Raw genomic sequence first — 19,113 nt, forward strand, 5'->3', positions numbered from 1 at the left:
AGCTGCAAGAAACTTTAGATCTCATTTTAGAGATCTGCAATGATGCAATGCAAGAAGAAACATTTAGATCTCATAGAACTCCAAGGGTTCCTAATTCTGGGGTCAGTGAACTTTAAAAGAAAAGCTGATAACTATTTCAATATGATCGCTTTCCCTGGATATTCTATTGTATGCATTTAAAAACATTATTCCGAAGAGAGATCTCCTATAGACTTCAGTGGACTGCCTAAGGGATCCAGGACGTTACAAAGAGTAATTGAGGCAGAGCTTGGATTTCAACCAATGTTTCCTTGATCTGCTTACTCTAGATTTGAAATTTCCTAATTTCAGGAAAATAAAGTATATTTTGAATAAGACTTTGCAAGAACATTGTTTTTTATCTAGTGATATGTACCACTTTTGGTCTTTGTTAATGTTAATTGATTAAAATTGTTGAATGGAACAGGACCAAGAATAGAGTCCTGTGCACTCCACTAGAGATGTTCTTCTAGAATAATAATAGGTGATTAATTTTTGCTCTTTGGATTTCATGTTATTTACTAGAATACAGGGAGAGATTTTGTCACATGCATGTCTTGCTGAAATCTTAGTCTACTCTTTTTTTTTAATGTTTCCTTGATTTGTCAAGCTAGTAACCCTTTCAGAATAAAGATATGTGGTTACTATGGTGTAAATTGAGAACCCATGCAGGCTGAGAATGAATGACTGCTGTTTCCTTTTCTAAGTAATCACAAATCATCCTTTTAATAAAGCAATCCAGAGATAAAATGACTACAACTGGATAGGAAAAAAAAATGTTAAAAGGGAGCCCAGCTTAGAGTAATTGTCATGATCAATGGTGGTCTTGGAGAAGAGAGCATCAAACATATCCTTCCTCTTTCTGAACAGAAGTATCTGCCAGTGGAGGGTTATGAGGGGAGAGAAATTGTGGGTACAGGATATTGCATCTGCTGTTAAACTCGGATGCTGTGATTGGTTTTGCTTAAGTTTTCTTTCTAAGGGAAAGCTCATAATGGGAGCTTTCCCCATAATGAGGGTTGGGAGAGATATATCTAGAAATCTCTGCTATAGAAATAATAGACATCGGTTTAAAATGTTGTATTTAGTAAAAATATTTAAAAAACAGATTTATGATTTTGCCATGAATTGAAGAACAACCTGATCAGGAAAACCATTGTCTCATCCTGGGAAAACGTGGTCTTGCTTTGGACCAAATAGGAAATCAAGGATCACTGTGCTGTTCACTTCTTGAAAATTAAAAACAAAAACTGGTTCATTTATTCCTTTAAGGGTACCATGAAAGTCTTCACATTTGTGAATATTTTAGTAAAATTATTGAGGAAACGTTATGATTTTTAGGTTACCATATGTTCTTTTCCTTTTAGGCAGGTTGTAATCCTTCAGATATTGGTGTCATTGCTCCATATAGACAGCAACTAAAGATCATCACGGACTTGCTGACTCATTTCTCTGTCAGTACTGTAGAAGTTAATACTGTGGACAAATATCAAGGAAGAGATAAAAGTATCATTCTAGTATCTTTTGTTAGAAGCAATAAAGATGGAACCGTGAGTGAATTTTACTTATACTAATATGTATTTGAGAGGCATTTTCTAAAATTCATTATTTTATAGCTAGTAAATTAGTTGTATGCATTATTTCTTGATTTCAGTTTTTCTTTTATTTGTTATTGCCCATTTTTGAAAATTATACCCATAACATCATCTTCCTTTGTCTAATTGTCATATTTGCACTATGGGCCAGTTGTGTCTCTTTCTGGAATTCATAATAGGTTATTGTTCTTCAGACTCTAAATTTCACTGAATTCTGAAAATATAAGACAGACTTTGTGATTGTCTTGATTGTTATAGCTTGGCGAGCTTTTAAAGGATTGGAGGCGCCTTAATGTTGCCATCACAAGAGCCAAACACAAGCTGGTGTTGCTGGGCTGTGTGCCGTCCTTGAGCCGTTATCCTCCTGTGGAGAAGCTGCTCTGTTATCTAAAGTCAGAAAACAAGATATCCTTTTTTTGTGTCTAATTGCTCACAAGAAGGCCTTCACTTTGTTATATTTTCTTGGCACAGGTCCAATGTAATAATTCATGTTTATAAATTCCCTTCTTTGCAACCACTCATTTCACCAATGAAGAAAACAAAGCTGATCAATTCAAGTGACTTGCTTAGAAGGATATAATTAACCTGTGATTTTCCTGACACTGATAGTCTTTGTGGTTCTCAGTCACAACTCACATTTATTTGTACAGTGCTCAAAGATGGAAGAAAATGTTTTTCTTCCAGAAGCTCCATGACATACTTGGGAGACATGGTTTTCCCACTTAGCAGGTGAGGGAGATGGGAGGGTCTTATTTGTCCCTGGTCCCCCAGGCAGTATCAGAGCCCAGACATGAGGGACCCTGCTTCCTCCCAGGCCAGGTCTCCTTCCTCTTCTTGCACTGATTCCCTAGCATCAGGATTCACATTCATCTATTTTAGCAAGCCCTTTGATGTGCATTTACCTGGTCCTAACAACAGTCAGGAGAATATAGTGCAGTGATAGTTATCTTTATTTTATTGGTGAGAAACTTAAGGCTTGGGAGAGGTCATCATTTACCCAAGGTTGCATCTCAGCTGATGTAAGTAAGATTGGAGTCAAGCCTCAAAAGCAGGGTAAATAGTCATTGCCGTTGTCACTTCTCTAAGCTCCTGGACACTATTGCAAGTATCCAGTTTTGTGGCTAAAAAGGATTGAAAAAAATTGAATGTAAAAGAGAAAGGGGAAAAACGAATACTAAAGTAGGAGGCCAGGAATAATTAATAATAGCTAACTTTGGAGTCAGGTGCTGTTATTCCCATTTTTCAAATGGGGACTGAAACAAAACAGAAGCTTAAGTAACTTGCTCAGTTTCTAGTGGCTAGTAAATGTCTGAGTCTGGATTTAAACTCAGAACTTTCTGACTCCAGGCCCCATGCATTTGGCCACCTAGCTCCCCCTAAGCAATGGTTGATGAGATGAAAAATGGGAGGAAAGGGACATAATTTTTTATCTTAGCAAGTTGTTCCTCTCTTCCTTTCTTATTCATGCTATAAACCAAAGCCTTGATCATTCTGGGTCTTAATAGTATGTAAGCCAGAGGATGATGCAGGGCTAAGTGATGATTTTTATGACAAGAGATGACCTTTTTAAAAAGAATAATAAAGCTCTTTGACAAAGATATCTCTTTCTGCTTAAATGTCTTATTACAGCATAGATCATAAAAATCCTTATTAGTTATTTTAGCAAAATTATAAATGAACTTGTATCATAAACTGTTAAAATATTAAGTCATAAAATATCCAGTCACATACTACCTTTGGGACACATAGTATGAACTGTATATTCCTTAACAGCTTTACATCTTCGATCTTCCTTTGGGAATACATGAAAATATTTGTCAGTATAATGCATGATGACCTCGAAGGTGAAAACACTGTTTCAGCGGCTTTTCAAGACTTGAGTACCTTACTTTTACAATTTACATTTCAACATTTATACAGCCAATGCCTATGGTTAGTAATTTTATGTGTATTTTCTAAAGCGATTTGAAATGTTGTTCTTTCTACATTTTCCTAAGCATACAAACTAATTAATACACTACATGAGATTTGATCCAAAGGGTACTGTATGCTTCTCTAGGACCTTCTCCAAACTTGTAAAATATTTGCCTTAGTTTAAGAATTCTTGGAGAGTCCTATAACTGTGAAGTATTATATAATTTGTAAAAGTTTAAGTAAATTTTTAAAAATATGGTTTTAGAAAATGAAATTATTTCCTCTTTCCCCTCCACTCATTAGCTTTGAAAATAGATGCATTTCTGGGAAGGTAAGATTTTAGCATCTATATTAGCTTTATAAATTTAAGACTTGGCTATTATAATAAAAAAATTTTTTTAAAGGCTGTCCAGAGAATTAGGTTTATTCTTATCGTAGTTGATATTCCTGTGGCAGAAAGACCATGTTTTTGGTTCTTTTTGTCTCTAATCCTATTCTTTCCATAAAGAATTGCAGTTGACCACAGTGCTAATTTTGTTAGGGCTTTTTTGGTGGAAATAGAGAGGGTTTTGGTTTGTGTGCCAATCCCAGATTTTTTTTTTTTTTTTTGGCAAATTTTGCAGGTTTTAAGTTTGAACAAGTTAGATATGTTACTGAATTTAAAGTTGCTTCCAGCGAACTCCCTTGTGCATTCTCCTTCGTTTTTGGTTACCTTAAGATGTGTTTTAATAGGGAAGAGAATGTTAAGTTCCTCTTTTTTTCCAAAGTTAATCTTATTGTTGGACCGAGTTAAAAAAAAATGTCTAAAAGTTTTATTCTGTTCATATTTACATTTCTAGCTTTATTTAAGTACATTAGCAGCATTGTTTTTTATGTAAAAAATATGACAATCAGAGGTTTTGTTTATTTTTGTTATTTATTTGATCCATATGGTTTAATTTAAATTTGAAGACTTTCCACTGTTCATTGACTTGAAAGGTTCATTTGTGTGTAGAAATGGTGCCTCTACCTCATATTTTTGTCAGAATGTGTCAAATAAATTCGTTTTCCACCTCTCTAGCCTCTAGCTTTGAGCATTTGTCATTAGAGAACTCGAATTCTGAAAGGAAAGAAAGGAGGGAAGAAAAAGGGGAAGGGAGGGAGTAAAGAGAGGGAAGGAAGGAGAGGAGTGGGGCTGGGAGGAAAGAGGGAGGCCGTCGCACGTGCCGGTGCCCTCCCTCCCTCTCCTGAACCCACGGCCCCCAGCGTCTCCCCATCCCTGGCTCCCCGCCGCCGCTCGCGCCTGGAAGCGGGGGGGGGGGGAGGGCAGCAGCCGGGCGGCGGGTTAAACTGAGCAGAGCTAGAAGGAAGGTTGGAGGTTGGGAACCATAGGAGAGGGGACAGGAGTGAGGCGTCAATCACGGGCCAGGCCCAATTGGAGCTCGTCCTGCGGGCCGCTCCCTCGCCCCGCCCCCTCAGTCCCTAGGTATCGCTCCGCCCACAGCGTGCCTTGGAGTGCTTGTCCGATCCCTTGGCTGGAGCCCGGCTTTTCTGTCTGTATCTGCCGTGGCCCCGCCCCCGTCTGGTGTTTGCGGTGGGTGCTTTTACACAGACACAGACGCATTGCTCCGCCCCTTTCCCTTGCTGGTCTTTCTTGGTCCCTCCTTCGGCACTCTCGGTCCCGTCGCCTCCTGCCTTGTCCTGCCGCAGCCACGGCGTCACCCTCCCCCTCCTCTCTCCCACAACGTCCCCTCCCCCAGTGCCGTGCCCGAGCCCTGGCTCTCTGCGCTCCTCCGGTCGCAGGGGGGCGCTGTGGCCCGCGCGCATTACGCTCGCCCGGGGACGCTGTGGCGGCGGCGGCCGTGGCTGTGGGCCGGGAAGCGACACCAGCGGCTCCCAGAGCCCGAAGCGGAGCAGCAGCCGCCGCCGCCGCCGCTGCCATGGGTAAGGAGGGGGCCGGGGCCGGGGCCGGGGCCGGGGCCGGGGCCGAGGGCGGGTTGGAAAAGGGGAAGCCGAGTCCCCGGGTCAGATCGTCATGGCAACTCGGGGCCCGCCCCCTCCACGCTCCCCGCGCCGCCGCCCAGCTGGGGGACTGGGGAAGGGGAGCGGGGCCTGAGCCGCTGGGGGGCTCGGGGCCGGGCGGGGCGGGGCTCGGCGACAGGTCCTCGAGGTCCTCGTCATAGTGCCGAAGGAGACCTTGGAGATCCGCCCTCTTCTCGGACAGAAGAGGAAACTGAGGCCCAGAAAGGGCCCGGGAGCACGCCGAGTCTGGGCGCGGGGCGAGGCCCGGAGCTCGGGCGGGCCGGCCACTGCGTGCCGGGCCCTGCGCCGCGGGCTGGGCCTGGAGACAAAGGAGCGCCCGGGCCGCGGCCCTCGGGGGAGAGGCACGGCCCCGGGGAGTCTCGTCACGCCCATGCCTGCGAGCGTGTGTGTGTTTGTGTAGCCCAGAAGCCCCCTCCCCCGGCTGTGTTTGAGCCCGGTCCGATTCTGGGCTCTGGTGGGGTTCTAGGCTAGTCCTTTAATTTCTTTCTCCGAAAAGAGCCGTTAGACCGGGGTGGGGAGCGGTGTCCCCTCGTCCTTCTACCTCCCATCTGTAAGAAAGCCTTTATTAAGTACCAGTGTGTGCCAGAAATGTGCCGGGCACTTGAGGCAACAAAGAACCAAGCTAATTCCCATCTATGAGCGATTTGGTCTTGTGGGAGGCCGAGGTGGGAGTGGGGGGAGATAAAAAATGACTGGACTATACGCATACGACACAACATCTAGGATGAGCTCCGAAGAAGGCATGAGTAAATGCTATGAATGTGTGTATACACACTGCACGCGCACACACACACACAACATCCAGGGTGAGCTAAGAAGGCATGAATATGTGTACCCCCACACACATACATATACACACATCTATAATAATATCCAGGATGAGCTCCAAAGAAGGTATGAGAGGCGGAGGAAACATTAAATGCTTCATGTTGAAGGCGGTGCCTGAATTGAGCCTTAAATTAAAGGAGAGGAGGCTAAGAAGATTCAGCTGGGGAGGAGGAAGGGGATGGAGGGTCCCCAGTGAGTACCCAGGGAGAAAGAAGATGGTCTTGGCCATGGCTCCTTTGGCTGGACTGTAGAATATGAGAAAAGGAGTATGACATAATCCTGGAAAGGTAGATTGGGCTAAGATTTGAGTAAGGTTATAACTGCATAACTTACTTATGGGATTTATACTTGATCTCAGAGGTAATAGCAAACTGGAGTTTATGAGAGGGTTGGTCAGTCACATGATCAGAGTTAATGAGAGCTGTGCAAAGGATGGATTGATTGAATCATGGAGAGACTTGGAGGAAAGATTCCAGCTAAGAGGCAATTAAAATAATCTGGTTGAAGTGAATGAAGCAAAGGGAATACATTAGGAAGATATATTAGTGGAAACTCAGAATTTAGGAATGGAGAGGGGGAAAGATAGTGAATTCTTTTTTGAACATTGTGCTTAAAACGTTTTGGGGAAATTAAATTTGAAATGTCTGATGAAGAACTAGCCAAAACTGGGGCTCTTTCCCTGACACCGCAGAAGTGCATCCTGTTTCATGATACACAAACTCATAGTGGAATGTCAGCATGTCGGAATTGGAAAAGTCTTTTATAGAGGTCATCTATTAGTACAACTCCTCCATTTTACAGAGGAACAGCACTTTGGAGCATATGTGTTCTTCTGATCCTGTCTTGGATAGCTTCATAGTTATAGATGTGATTTAAATGCTTCTCCTTTTCCTCATCTGTAGAATCAAGAAGTATATGAGGTCTCTGCCAGCTTTAAATCCTAGAATACAGAAGAGAAAAGAAATCTATTGACACTGGTTAAATAATTCCACAAAAACTACTTCTTTATCCTACTTGTCTTACCCCATTAAGTAGATACTAAAGCAGTCATGTTCTGTTTCATAATATATAATTATCTTAAATCTAAATCCTTAAATCTTAAATCATTTACTGCAAAAAAATTTTTTTTTCCAAAATTAATCATTAATCTTGAGTATTTCTTCCTCTGGTGCTGGTCTCAACCCACCGATACCATCTTCTATTGTTCTTACCTCTGTCCTCCTATAAATGCTCCATAGAGGATCCAACCAGCTTATCCTAGAAGTGTTGCTTTTTTTTTTCAAAATACATGCAAAGATAGTTTTTAACATTCACCCCTGCAAAACCTTATGTTTCCAATTCTTCTCCCTTTCCTCCCCCTCCCCTAGACAACAATCCAATATGAGTTAAACATGTGCAGTTCTTTTAAATATTTCACATTTATCATGTTGCACAATAAAAATGAGAAAGAAAAAGACAAGCAAGCAAGTAGCAACAATAAGAAAGGTGAAAATACTATGTGGTGATCCACATTCTGTCCTCTCTCTGGTTGCAGATGGCTCTCTCCATCGCAAGACTATTGGCAATGATCTGAATCAAGAGTTGTTGCTTTTTAAACATTCTTTGGGTACCATCGAAGTACATAGTCTATTCATTGTCATGCCCAACCCCCTTCCTTTTCCTGAACATGCATTTTTTTGGATCATCTTTTATTACCACTTCCTCTGTGCAAGTCATTGTTAGGAATATGCTACAATGCACTTTTGGTCTCCAGGAAATTTTAAGAAATTGCATGGGTTATTATTACATGCAATTTTAAAATGCTGTGGGTAATATCTTTTTTTAAACCAGTTTTAAATCAATCTTATTTCTAGCTAGTTAATGTTAAGTTCTAACTAGTCAGTTAATGTATATTTGGAAGCATCCTTCTAAATGAGAAAAACACCTGAGATCACAGTAGTGAGAAATGGATATTTTTGAACCCTGGACCTTTTTCTAAGGGAAAAAAAGAAATATTATTCTGTTTATTTTGATGTTGAACTGAAAATTGGACAACCCAATACCAGTTCTGTAAATTAAATTATTTTTGACAAAGTCATTCACTTTTCCTTGCTTCTATGTTTATTTTGCAATATATACTGCCAGCCTTTATGTAACAGTTATGAAAATTGACATGGAGTCTAGGCAATAACTTGTAGGTTTTTAAGAAGGAAATTCTAAATATTTTTGAGAGTTAAATATAGTTGAATAGAAATTCAGCAACTAGTATTAGGTGTCTGTTAGGTGCCATACACTATGCTAGGCAGAGAGGATACAAGACAAAAACCCTTCCTTCAAGTCTCTTACAATGTAGCATGTTGGAGTCAATGTGAATATCTGAGGTAGATACACACTAGATACATTGTGATTTGGGGGAAGACTTTAATATCTGTGGGTGACAGGAAAGTCTTCATGTAGCAGGTGATACCTGAGCCAGCCCTGGAGAAACAGAGGGCTCTGAGAAGTCTGGGGCACAGTCATTTTCGAGACATAGTTAGAACTTATTTCTGAGAAATAGTCCTTTACTTTGCCTCAGCTCCAGTTAAAGCAAAGACAAGGATTCGAGAAACTGATACTTGGGAATCTGAAGCAAACTTGAATTTATTATGCAACAAAGCAAGCAAGCAAAAAAAAGCATATATGGCAACATGAACAGATAGAGGTTCATCCCCATGGAGAAAAGCATGTGTACTAGGCAGCAATACTCTCAAAATTGGAGTTAAGGAGGTAAAATTATATACCCTAAGAATGAGCTAGGTTGAGAACAGTAATCAGTATCAGATTTAGGAGGGGGCTTTCTCTAATCAGATGCAGATATGGTACAAAAATCCTAGAGGGCATTTATTGATCAATATTAGACTGGAGAAAGGCTTAAAGTAGGGGAAGTTTCTTTAGGGGAATCATAATCTTAAATTAGCTTTCTAAGGCAGCAGAAAGAGAATGATTCTAGGCCCCTGAAGCAAGTCAAAAGTTATATCCAATCAAAAACTGCCAGTATTATCTACCAAATTGTTAACATGAGTAAGAACAGTGGAAAAGTACAAACTGTCTTTGCCTCTTTGCTTTTGTGGGTTTTAGAACTACTTAGTCTAAATGGAGTTCTGTCATTGATAGGACTATAACAATTCTATGACTATAATATCAAAAAATATATAATTTTTACTGTGATCACTAACAGAAGGCCTGTTTGACTGGATCTTAGGATGGGCTATGAAGGCTTTAAATGCTCCAAGAGATGTTTATATTTGATCATAGGGGTTATAAGGAACCACATGGTCAAGTACTGTGCTTTAGGAAAATCATTTTGGTGGCATTTGGAAAATGGTTTGGAGTAGGGAGAGATTTAAGGCAAAGAGATCAATCAGTCAGCTGTTATAATATCAGTCAACTATTGTGGATAGAAATAACAAACTTTTAACAGAGTGTTTATCTAGAGCAGAGGTGGGGAAACCTTTTTTCTGCCAAGGGTCATTTGGATATTAACATCATTTGTGGTACCTAGCTTTCAGCTCATTATCGCCTGTGGTTGATTATGCAAATGATTTTAAGGGCCATATGTAGGCTGGAGGTTCTCTACCCTGATTTAGAATGAGTTAAGAGGATGGTGGTATTCTCGGAAGTAATAGGAAATATCAGAAGAGGAATAGATTAGGGGAGAAAGGAGAATTCAGACATTTACTAGCATAGGACACTGGGTAAGTCATTTGATCTCTGTTTGCCTGAACTGCTGGAGAAGAAAATGAGAAACTACTCCAGCATCTTTGCCAAGAAAACCCCTGAAAGTACTGGCATGCTCTGGTCCACTGGGTCACAAAGAATGAATACAACTAAACAACTAAACAACAAATTAAGCAAAATGTTATTCAGAGTAGGCATATTTATTTATTTATTTATAATGTTTTTTTCCTCAATAGTATTTCCCCCCCAAATACATGTAAAGATAGTTTTCAACATTCATTTTTGTAGGATTTTGTGTTCCAAATTTTCATGGTTCCTCCCTTTCTTGCCTCCCTCCTCCCTAATACAGCAAGCAATCTGATATAGTTTATATGTGCATAATACTCTTAAAGCCTATTTCCATATTTGCTGTGTTGTACAGAAAAAAAAATCAGACCAAAAGAGAAAAAAAAAAAAACCCTAAGAAAGAAAAAGCAAACAAACAAACAATAACAAAAAGTGAAAATCCTCCTCTAGTCTCCATATTTCTCTCTCTGAATGTGGATGGCATTGTTCATCCCAACTCTGTTGGAATTGCTCTGGATTGCCACATTACTGAGAAGGGCTAAGTCTATCAGAGTTGATAATAATATAATTTTATTGTTACTGTGTGTACATTGTTCTCCTGGTTCTGCTCACTTCATGCAACATCAGTTCATGTAAGTCTTTACAGGCTTTTTGGAAATCATTCTGCTTATCATTTCTTATAGAACAATAATATTTCATAACTTATTCGGCCAGTCCCCAATTAATGCCGTTCATTCAATTTCCAATTCCTTGCCACTACAAAAAGAGTTACTACGTTTTTTGTATGTGTGGGTCCTTTCTCCTCTTTATGATTTCTTTGGGTTACAGTCCCAGTAATGGCATTGCTGGATCAAAATGATATGCAGTTTTATAGCCCTTTGGGCATAGTTCTGAATTGTTCTCCAGAGTGGTTGGATCTTTTCACAACTCTACCAACATTGAGTGTCTCAGTTTTATAGATTCAATCACAGTAAGAGATACTGTGATAAATGAGTTATTAGAAATCATAAAGGAAGGGAAAGTTAAAATTTTGTGCTTTCATAGTTGCAAAAATGTTGCACAGTGTAATGGAAATATTGGTTTGAATTCTGGTCCTTTTAGCGACTTAACTGACTGGGGCATGTCATTTAATCATCTGGATCTTCATTTTCTCCCCCTAAAATCAGGTGGGCCAGATTAAATGATCTTTAAAATCTTTCCTTGCTCAAAAATCACATGATTTTACAAAATATTACCTTAATTTGTCTATATATTATAATTTTGTCATAGGTACTTTGATGATAAATGAATTTTTTATATACACAAAAGATTTAAATTTGAGTTAGATGTATTATAATCTTAAAGTTGTTGCTATTCTTTGCTATGTTCCTAGTCCATGATGAGCTTTTATCCTTAAAATTCTGATATCTAGGTTGCTAGGAGGAGTAGTGAACTTTTACATAAAGGATTTAAATATATCTTGAGAGAGAGGAAACAGAGTTTAGATTTGTAATTTCCTTACCAGATCTCAGTAGTTAAGTTTATAATTTAGGACATAATGTTGATTCTGAGGGAATCCAGGAAGAGCTCATACTCTACTATCTACTCCCTACCATCTTAGTTCTTTAACTTAGTTGGCATCTTTTAGGAAGTAGGTCAGCTTGCTTCATCCCTCTCTCCTCCAGAATTGCATTTGATTGGTCACCACATCAGTTGATCAGAGCTCTGAAGTCTTTTAAAGTTGTCTTTGTATTTAGAGCAGAGGGTGGTTTGGAGTGCTGAGAAGTGCTGCTGTTCAGAATCTCCCACTTATAGTTAGTATATCAGACAGAACTTGAACTCTAATCTTCCTCCTGGAAAACCACCTGCTGCTGCCTTTTTAGTATTTTTTATAAGTTCCAATTTAAAAATTATCTTTTTACTTCATTTTCTCTTAAAGGTAATAGTTAAAAGAGTAAAACTTATTTTCTCCCTATGTAATTTACCACTCTAAAAGTGTACAATGGTTAGAGAACTGACCTCAGAGCTAGGAAGACCACTCCTGATATAAATGGACTCTGTGACTTAGAGTAAACCATGAAACCATGTAGGGTCTGAGGCCGCTCCCAAAGACTACAAATTGACAAGAAGGTACCAACTTACATTGGTGGGAAAAGATTTCCCATCTGAAGCTCCCTAAACCAGTGAAATCACAGATCTAGTCACCTTTACTCACTGCCTCACTATTCTGGTAAATCCATCAATGTGGTTAGTCCCTCTGGTAATATAGATCTCAACTCACTGTGCTTGCCCATGTTTCGTTTACCTTTGATAATCACAACAAATTAAATCAAAATTTGAGTTTGTGAGTGGACATAGTTAAATTTTCATAGCTCTGTATGTATATATAAACTGGCTGTGATGAGAGCAGTACAAGCTGGGCCCAAGTTGGGGGTGGCCATTTTGAGCTTTTTTTCCCAGTGTTTTGATCTGAGTGACATTTGATTGGTATTCCCCATAAGTAACTGTCTTCAGATGAAATCAAGCTTTCCCACTGAAGAAAACATAATATTTTTCAATATGATACTTTGTTATTATTCACTGAAATGCATTCTTGATTTCCCTTTTGTTTTTAGCGGTAAAGGACCCCACAGCTGTGGAGAGAGCCAACTTGCTGAACATGGCTAAATTGAGTATCAAAGGGCTGATTGAGTCGGCTCTGAGCTTTGGCCGAACCTTGGACTCTGACTATCCTCCTTTGCAGCAGTTCTTTGTGGTCATGGAGCATTGCTTGAAGCATGGATTGAAAGGTGAATGTGCATCATTAACCTGGGTTTTCCCCAGGCAGCCATGTGAATTTTATTTACAAAACATTTTGTGAATTATTTAAGTCTCAGGAAAGGTTCAAAATTAAATCACACTCCGCTGTACATTTGATGTCTTGCCTTAGTTGGAAATAATATGGGAAAGTAAATTAAAATTCAGAACAATCAATTCTTGACTCTTGCTTTTTTTTTTTTATCACCTATCTTCTATTAAAATTGATAACACATTCGACCCATTCTTATTTGGAATGTTTATTCTTCATTTTATTTGTTCCTATTGATTTCTTCCAAGCATTTTTTAGCAAATCTCTGAATAATCATTTGGATTATCAGCAGAGAAATAATTTTATACCATTTAGAGATATACTTTCTTTTTTTTTTTTTTTTATTTAATAGCCTTTTATTTACAGGATATATACATGGGTAACTTTACAGCATTAACAATTGCCAAACCTCTTGTTCCAATTTTTCACCTCTTACCCCCCCACCCCCTCCCCTAGATGGCAGGATGACCAGTAGATGTTAAATATATTAAAATATAAATTAGATACACAATAAGTATACATGACCAAAACATTTTGCTGTACAAAAAGAATCAGACTCTGAAATATTGTACAATTAGCTTGTGAAGGAAATCAAAAATGCAGGTGTGCATAAATATAGGGATTGGGAATTCAATGTAATGGTTTTTAGTCATCTCCCAGAGTTCTTTTAGAGATATACTTTCAAAAGTTTATTTTTCTGACTGCCCTGTCAGTAATCAGAAAAAAATTACCTCTTATTCAAAGAATTCAAACCTGGTAGTCTTATTATCACTTTTTTTTGGAAATGTGATTTTTATTTTATTTTTAAACTTGAATTTTAGTTAAATCAGAGTATTAATGAATAATGCTCTTTGAGACCAAGATAAATTTCTTTAGGTTAATTACAGAATAGTGAGTTTTCGGTTAGGCCTGGCTTTAGGAAGGCATTATGATTATGAGTATCTTGTAAATATGTTAGCAAAGAAGAGCTTTTTAGTTATAATATGTAGACTGGCATGTTAGGATGAATATTGCATTTAGAGTCAAAGGGCTTGATTTTGAACTTTGGCTCTGCAACTCAATACCTGGACAATCTTGGGCCTCAATTTCCTCCTCTTGTAAAAGAGAGTCTTGGACTAAATCATCTGTAAGCTTTGTTTATCTTTATTATTATTGTTGAAATTTTTTGGTCATCTCTTAAAACATATATCATAAATCCCTTTTTTAAAAAGCAGCTTGGCAGTATAATGGATAAAGCATCATAAATTGAAGCTGTCACATAATTAGTAATTGTCTTGGGATTTAAACTTAAGTCTTACTGCTTCTATTTATGATGCCAGTCTCAGTTTCATCAGATATAAAATGGCGAAATATTAGTATTTTTTCATGGAGAATCAGATTAGTATAAAGTGAAGCACTTTGAAGATATTAATTAAAACATTATACAAATATTAGCTACTATTGTTTATTCTGGAGGCATTGCCTTATGTCCCCCGACTCCCATTGAACCCTCTCTTGTGACAAAGAAAAATAGTAAAGTAAAATCAACCACCACAATATGAAATATTCTATACCATATTCTCTCACCTCATTAGTGAGAGGTATTTATTAATAGCTGAGATTTATAAAGTACTTAAAGATTCACAAAGTGTTTTTCATACATTTTCTGATTTGATCTCATTCTTTATTGATTTTGTCATCATGCTAATAGATGACAGTTTTACTTGCACTTTCTATTGTAATGGTTAAAATTTTTGTTAGCTCATATAAATGTAGTATACATTCATGTTATCATTGTGGGCCCTATTAAGCAAGTATATAAGGATGCTCTTTTTCTAGATAGAGATAACCTGGTACTGTTACCACATGTTGAGAACTCATTTCTAGATTGTTCCCAATGTATTATAGCATTGTGATTATAATTAACATATTGTTACACATCTCATAATGTTAAGATATCTCACTTGTGTTTCACTGCAGAGTTGCTGTATAGATTTCATTATCTATGGACACAATTTAACATTCAGCAATCCACTGTTTTATTGGTGTGGATTGTTTTTCCACTAGCTTACCATTGTAGCCATCTGTGTCTCAGTAGGACTTCTTTCAGACTTCCTGCTGCTAAAAAATGTATCCCATTTGGCCCTCCAAGAGCTGAGCCTCTGTTAACTGACTTAATCTGGTGTTCAACAGACAGACATTATAGCCCATTGCCAGACCAATATTCATAGCTTTTATAACTTGGCAGGACTTATCAGAGCTTGTACTTAGTTGACACTGCCCTGGAATGTTCAGTTTCCCACCATTTCCCAGTGATACATTGGAGAAAAATCTTAATGGACCTGTTACCAAAAAAATTATCATTTATACTCCATACCATATTCTATTTAACCTGTATTTGTTGACAGTTTTGTATTCATATGTATCTTCTCTAGTTTACATAATCATAAACTGATGTAGAGATTGTGTACAAAAAAGTAGAGTCTGGAGAAAATATTCATGTAGAAAAAGAACAATGTTATCATTGCTTTGTTTTGAAAGTATGAGAATAACTTGAAGATAGAGAAATTTTGACTACTGAGTATGAAGATAAGGATATATATGAAAGCCCAGAGGGATTTATAAAGTAGTTAAATAATAAACATAGCCCAAATTCCCAGAAGGGACTTGTGGTGGCAAAGTTTTGTCATCACAATGTACTGTCCATTAAGTCATTAATTTTTAAAATATATTTTTATATAACATTGGAAAGTCACTCTCAGTGTTTTAATTTGCTTTTTAAAATACATTTTGAGTGATTCCCCCCCCCCCTTTTATAATAATAACATGATGCATATATTCCCTAGGCTTAGCAAAATGCATAGACTTTGCCAGATGATTTCCAGAATATTCTCACTTATTTTAGAGGGGTGGGAGTGGGAAGTGGGGATGGGTTGTAAATTTCAACCTTTTTTTAACAAAACATTATTCTAGCCTTAACATGGTGGCCATATTAAGTATCAATTGGACCTTCAACTTTATGAAACAGCATAGAGTTTCCACCATGTAAAGTATTGTTATACTGTTTAGTTTTATCAGCACAGAATATTCCTAAAGGTCTTTGTGATTTTTCTTAGAAATCTTGCTAGGCAAATAAGGTCAATTTACTATTAAAAAAAAAAGGGATTTCACAGAGTTCATTTTTCTTGGAGGTGACAGAAAGTAAATAGGATAGTGACATACCCTGGTTTTTCACATATGAAAGTTAATTGGTTTCATTTGTCACTTAATTTATAAAGATTATAGAGCTCGATCTGCTTTAGTAGTGCTTTCTTGTTGGAGTCAAGAGGCAAAGGAAAAGAAGGAACCCCTTATTTCTTAACTTAATTGTCTGGGGAAAAGTCTGTAAATCTTGGGAAATTATATTATTTACATAAAAAATATTTATTTTTAGAAATTTGGTGCATGTATTAATTAGAATTATAGCAACCTATAAGGTTTTATTAGGAGTCCCCTATCTTCCATGTCCTGTCCTGTGGAGAAACTGATGTAAGAATGGAAGATTTTTCTTTTGAGGAGCTTTACAAATAGGCCCTAAATATTCTCGTCCTTGATTTCCTATAGAGTATCACAGATTTCCTTTATAGTTCTTTTCCTGTATAGATCCAGATATTCCTAAAACCAGGTTACTTTATGAAAGAAAAGTCTAGTAGCTTGTTTTTCTAAAGAAACATTAATTGAAAAAACTGTATTTTTTTCTTTTTTAGTAAGAAAATCTTTTCTCAGTTACAATAAAACAATCTGGGGGCCCTTGGAGCTGGTGGAGAAACTGTACCCAGAAGCAGAGGAGATAGCAGCTAGTGTGAGAGATTTGCCTGGACTTAAGTAAGTCTTTTTTTTTTTTTTCTCTTTAAGACCCAATAAATAGTCAGGAGTAAGACACTCAAGAGGAAATGTGTGTGGATAACCTTTAATCCCCTTTGGGGGAAATACTGTTTCATAATTAGTATTAGGTGGGATTCTACAATTGATTTGGGGAGTTAGGAAGTAATACATTCAAGTGGTGGAGCATTGGTGGGGGAGAGGAGATTATTCAGATTTTATGGCTTCTCCAACAAATAGTTTTTCTCTCAATCCAACCATGCCCAATTAATGCGTGGTTTCCTTTTAGAAAAAGATGTAAGGATACATTTTTCTAGTAAGTGGAAAATAAAGACTCAAGTAATAGCTGGGAGGATTAAATGAGAAGGTACGAGAAAAAATACAGGTAAAGAATTGACTATTACAGCACATAGTGATATGTGGTAACAGTTGATTAAAAATATTTGATTACTTGTCTTGATTAGCTAATGGTATGTTATCAAGAATGTTGCTTAGACATGTCATTAGATTCAATCACTGCCAAAAATACAAAAGGGAAATAACTTAGTGAGTGGTTGTTAATTTAAAAGCTTATTTTCATAAATCACAAAAGTTATTTTTCATCAGTTTTTCAGTGATCGAGTTAGTTGTGATTCTTTATTGGATTAAATAAAGGACTTGATGTTTAGATTATTTAGATTCTAATTTCAGACGATACTTAATGCCCTTTAATGACTTGTCTGATTGTATATTTTTCTGGGATTTATCATAACTGGAGCCCATTTCTCCCACAGAAAAATATATGAGCCATGATTATAAGAACAAGATGGGATATAAGAACAATAATGGGAAATTTTCTGATTTTTTTTAATAAATGGAGATTGTTTTAGTTGATATTCCAGGTAGTAGTGATATATTTTTTAAAATGATAGTTTTTTAATTTCAAAATATGTGCAAAGATAATTTTCACCATTTACCCTTGCAAAACCTTTTTCTCCCTCCTTTTCCCCTCATCCTTCCCTGGACAGCAACTAGGTAGTATTATTTTAGAAACTGGTATAGTCAGTAGCAAAGGAGGGGAGACCAAAAAATGGGACATTAGAATTGCTAAAGGACAAAAATGACAATTTTTAGATGCAGCTAGACGGGATGAAATATGCTATCCACCTCCAGAGACAGAAGTGATGGAGTCAGAATGCAGAATGAGGTAGTGCAGATAAATCAGGTGAATAAAGTAGAGTGAGAAGATCACCAGGCAGGCAGTCAGGAGATCTTTGCCTCTAAAATTACTGTATATATTTGGAGAAATGACCTAACTTCCTGAGCCTCATTTTATTTTGTCTTCCCATCTCCTCCCCTAAACAATGAAAATTTGTCTTTTCTCCCTACATCTTCTCTCACGTACATTGAAAAATAGGGAAAAACAAACAAACTTATAAACGTATTTAACCAAGCAAAACAAATTCCTATATTAGTCATATCCAAAAAGATAGACCTCAATTTGCATAGTGAGTGTCACTTCTGGGACTGGAGGTGAGGAGCATGTGTCATCAATAGTCCTCTGGAATTGTGGTTGCTCATTGTGTTGATCAGCGTTCCCAGGTCTTTCAGAGTTGTTTGTCTTTATGGTATTATTATTATGTAAATTATTTTCCCAGTTTTGCTTACTTCATTGTATAGCAATTGACACATCTTCTCAGGTTTCTCTGAAATCATATCCTTCCATCATTTCTTCCATCATTATAGTATTCTGTCACATTCATATGCCGTAACTTGTTCAGCCATTCCCCAATTGATGAGTATCTCTTCAGTTTTCAATTCTTTAATAGCATGAAAAGAGCTGCTATAAATATTTTTGTTCATAGGAATCCTCTTTCTCTGATTTCTTTGGAATATAGGCCCAGTAGGGTTATCACTGGGTCAAGGGGTAGGCATGTTTTAATAGCTTTGGGGGCATATTTTCAGATTTCTTTAAAAAATATCGACTAGTTCACAGCTCCAATAGTGTACATCCTTTTTCTCACATCCCTTCCAGCATTTGTCATTTTTCCTTTCTTATCAACTTAGCCAAATTGATTGGTATGATGTAAAACCTAACAGCAGTTTTTAATTCTTACTGATTTACAGCATTTATTTTTAAACATTTTAATAATACTTTTATTTTTTCCAAATACATGCAAAGATAGTTTTCAACATTCATCTTTGCAAAATCTGTGTTCCAAATTTTTCTTCCTCTTTTTCTGCCTTCTCTCTCCCAAAATAGCATGCAATCTGATATAGGTCAAACATATGCAATTCTTTTAAATATATTTCCATATTCATCAGAGC

General features: G+C 37.5%; 2 protein-coding genes across 4 annotated transcripts in view; both read left to right on the top strand.

The window, feature by feature from the left end:
- DNA2 (DNA replication helicase/nuclease 2) overlaps positions 1-4,586 on the top strand; it is a 44,232-nt gene extending 39,646 nt beyond the window's left edge. Inside the window, exons 19-21 of the mRNA XM_031956875.1 lie at positions 1,386-1,568; positions 1,872-2,018; positions 3,393-4,586. Coding sequence (XP_031812735.1) covers positions 1,386-1,568; positions 1,872-2,018; positions 3,393-3,446 — 384 coding nt within the window. The 3' untranslated portion in view covers positions 3,447-4,586. The remainder of the gene's footprint in view (positions 1-1,385; positions 1,569-1,871; positions 2,019-3,392) is intronic.
- Positions 4,587-5,366: 780 nt separating this feature from the next.
- The window catches only part of RUFY2 (RUN and FYVE domain containing 2), a 46,838-nt gene continuing 33,091 nt past the window's right edge, over positions 5,367-19,113 (top strand). For all 3 annotated transcript variants that reach the window (XM_031956876.1, XM_031956877.1, XM_031956879.1), the window contains exons 1-3: positions 5,367-5,450; positions 12,734-12,907; positions 16,692-16,809. In XM_031956876.1, the coding sequence (XP_031812736.1) occupies positions 5,447-5,450; positions 12,734-12,907; positions 16,692-16,809 (296 nt within the window). In that variant the 5' untranslated portion in view covers positions 5,367-5,446. The remainder of the gene's footprint in view (positions 5,451-12,733; positions 12,908-16,691; positions 16,810-19,113) is intronic.

This window comes from Sarcophilus harrisii, chromosome 2, assembly GCF_902635505.1.
Source record: "Sarcophilus harrisii chromosome 2, mSarHar1.11, whole genome shotgun sequence".
In the NCBI taxonomy this organism is placed as follows: Eukaryota; Metazoa; Chordata; class Mammalia; order Dasyuromorphia; family Dasyuridae; genus Sarcophilus; species Sarcophilus harrisii.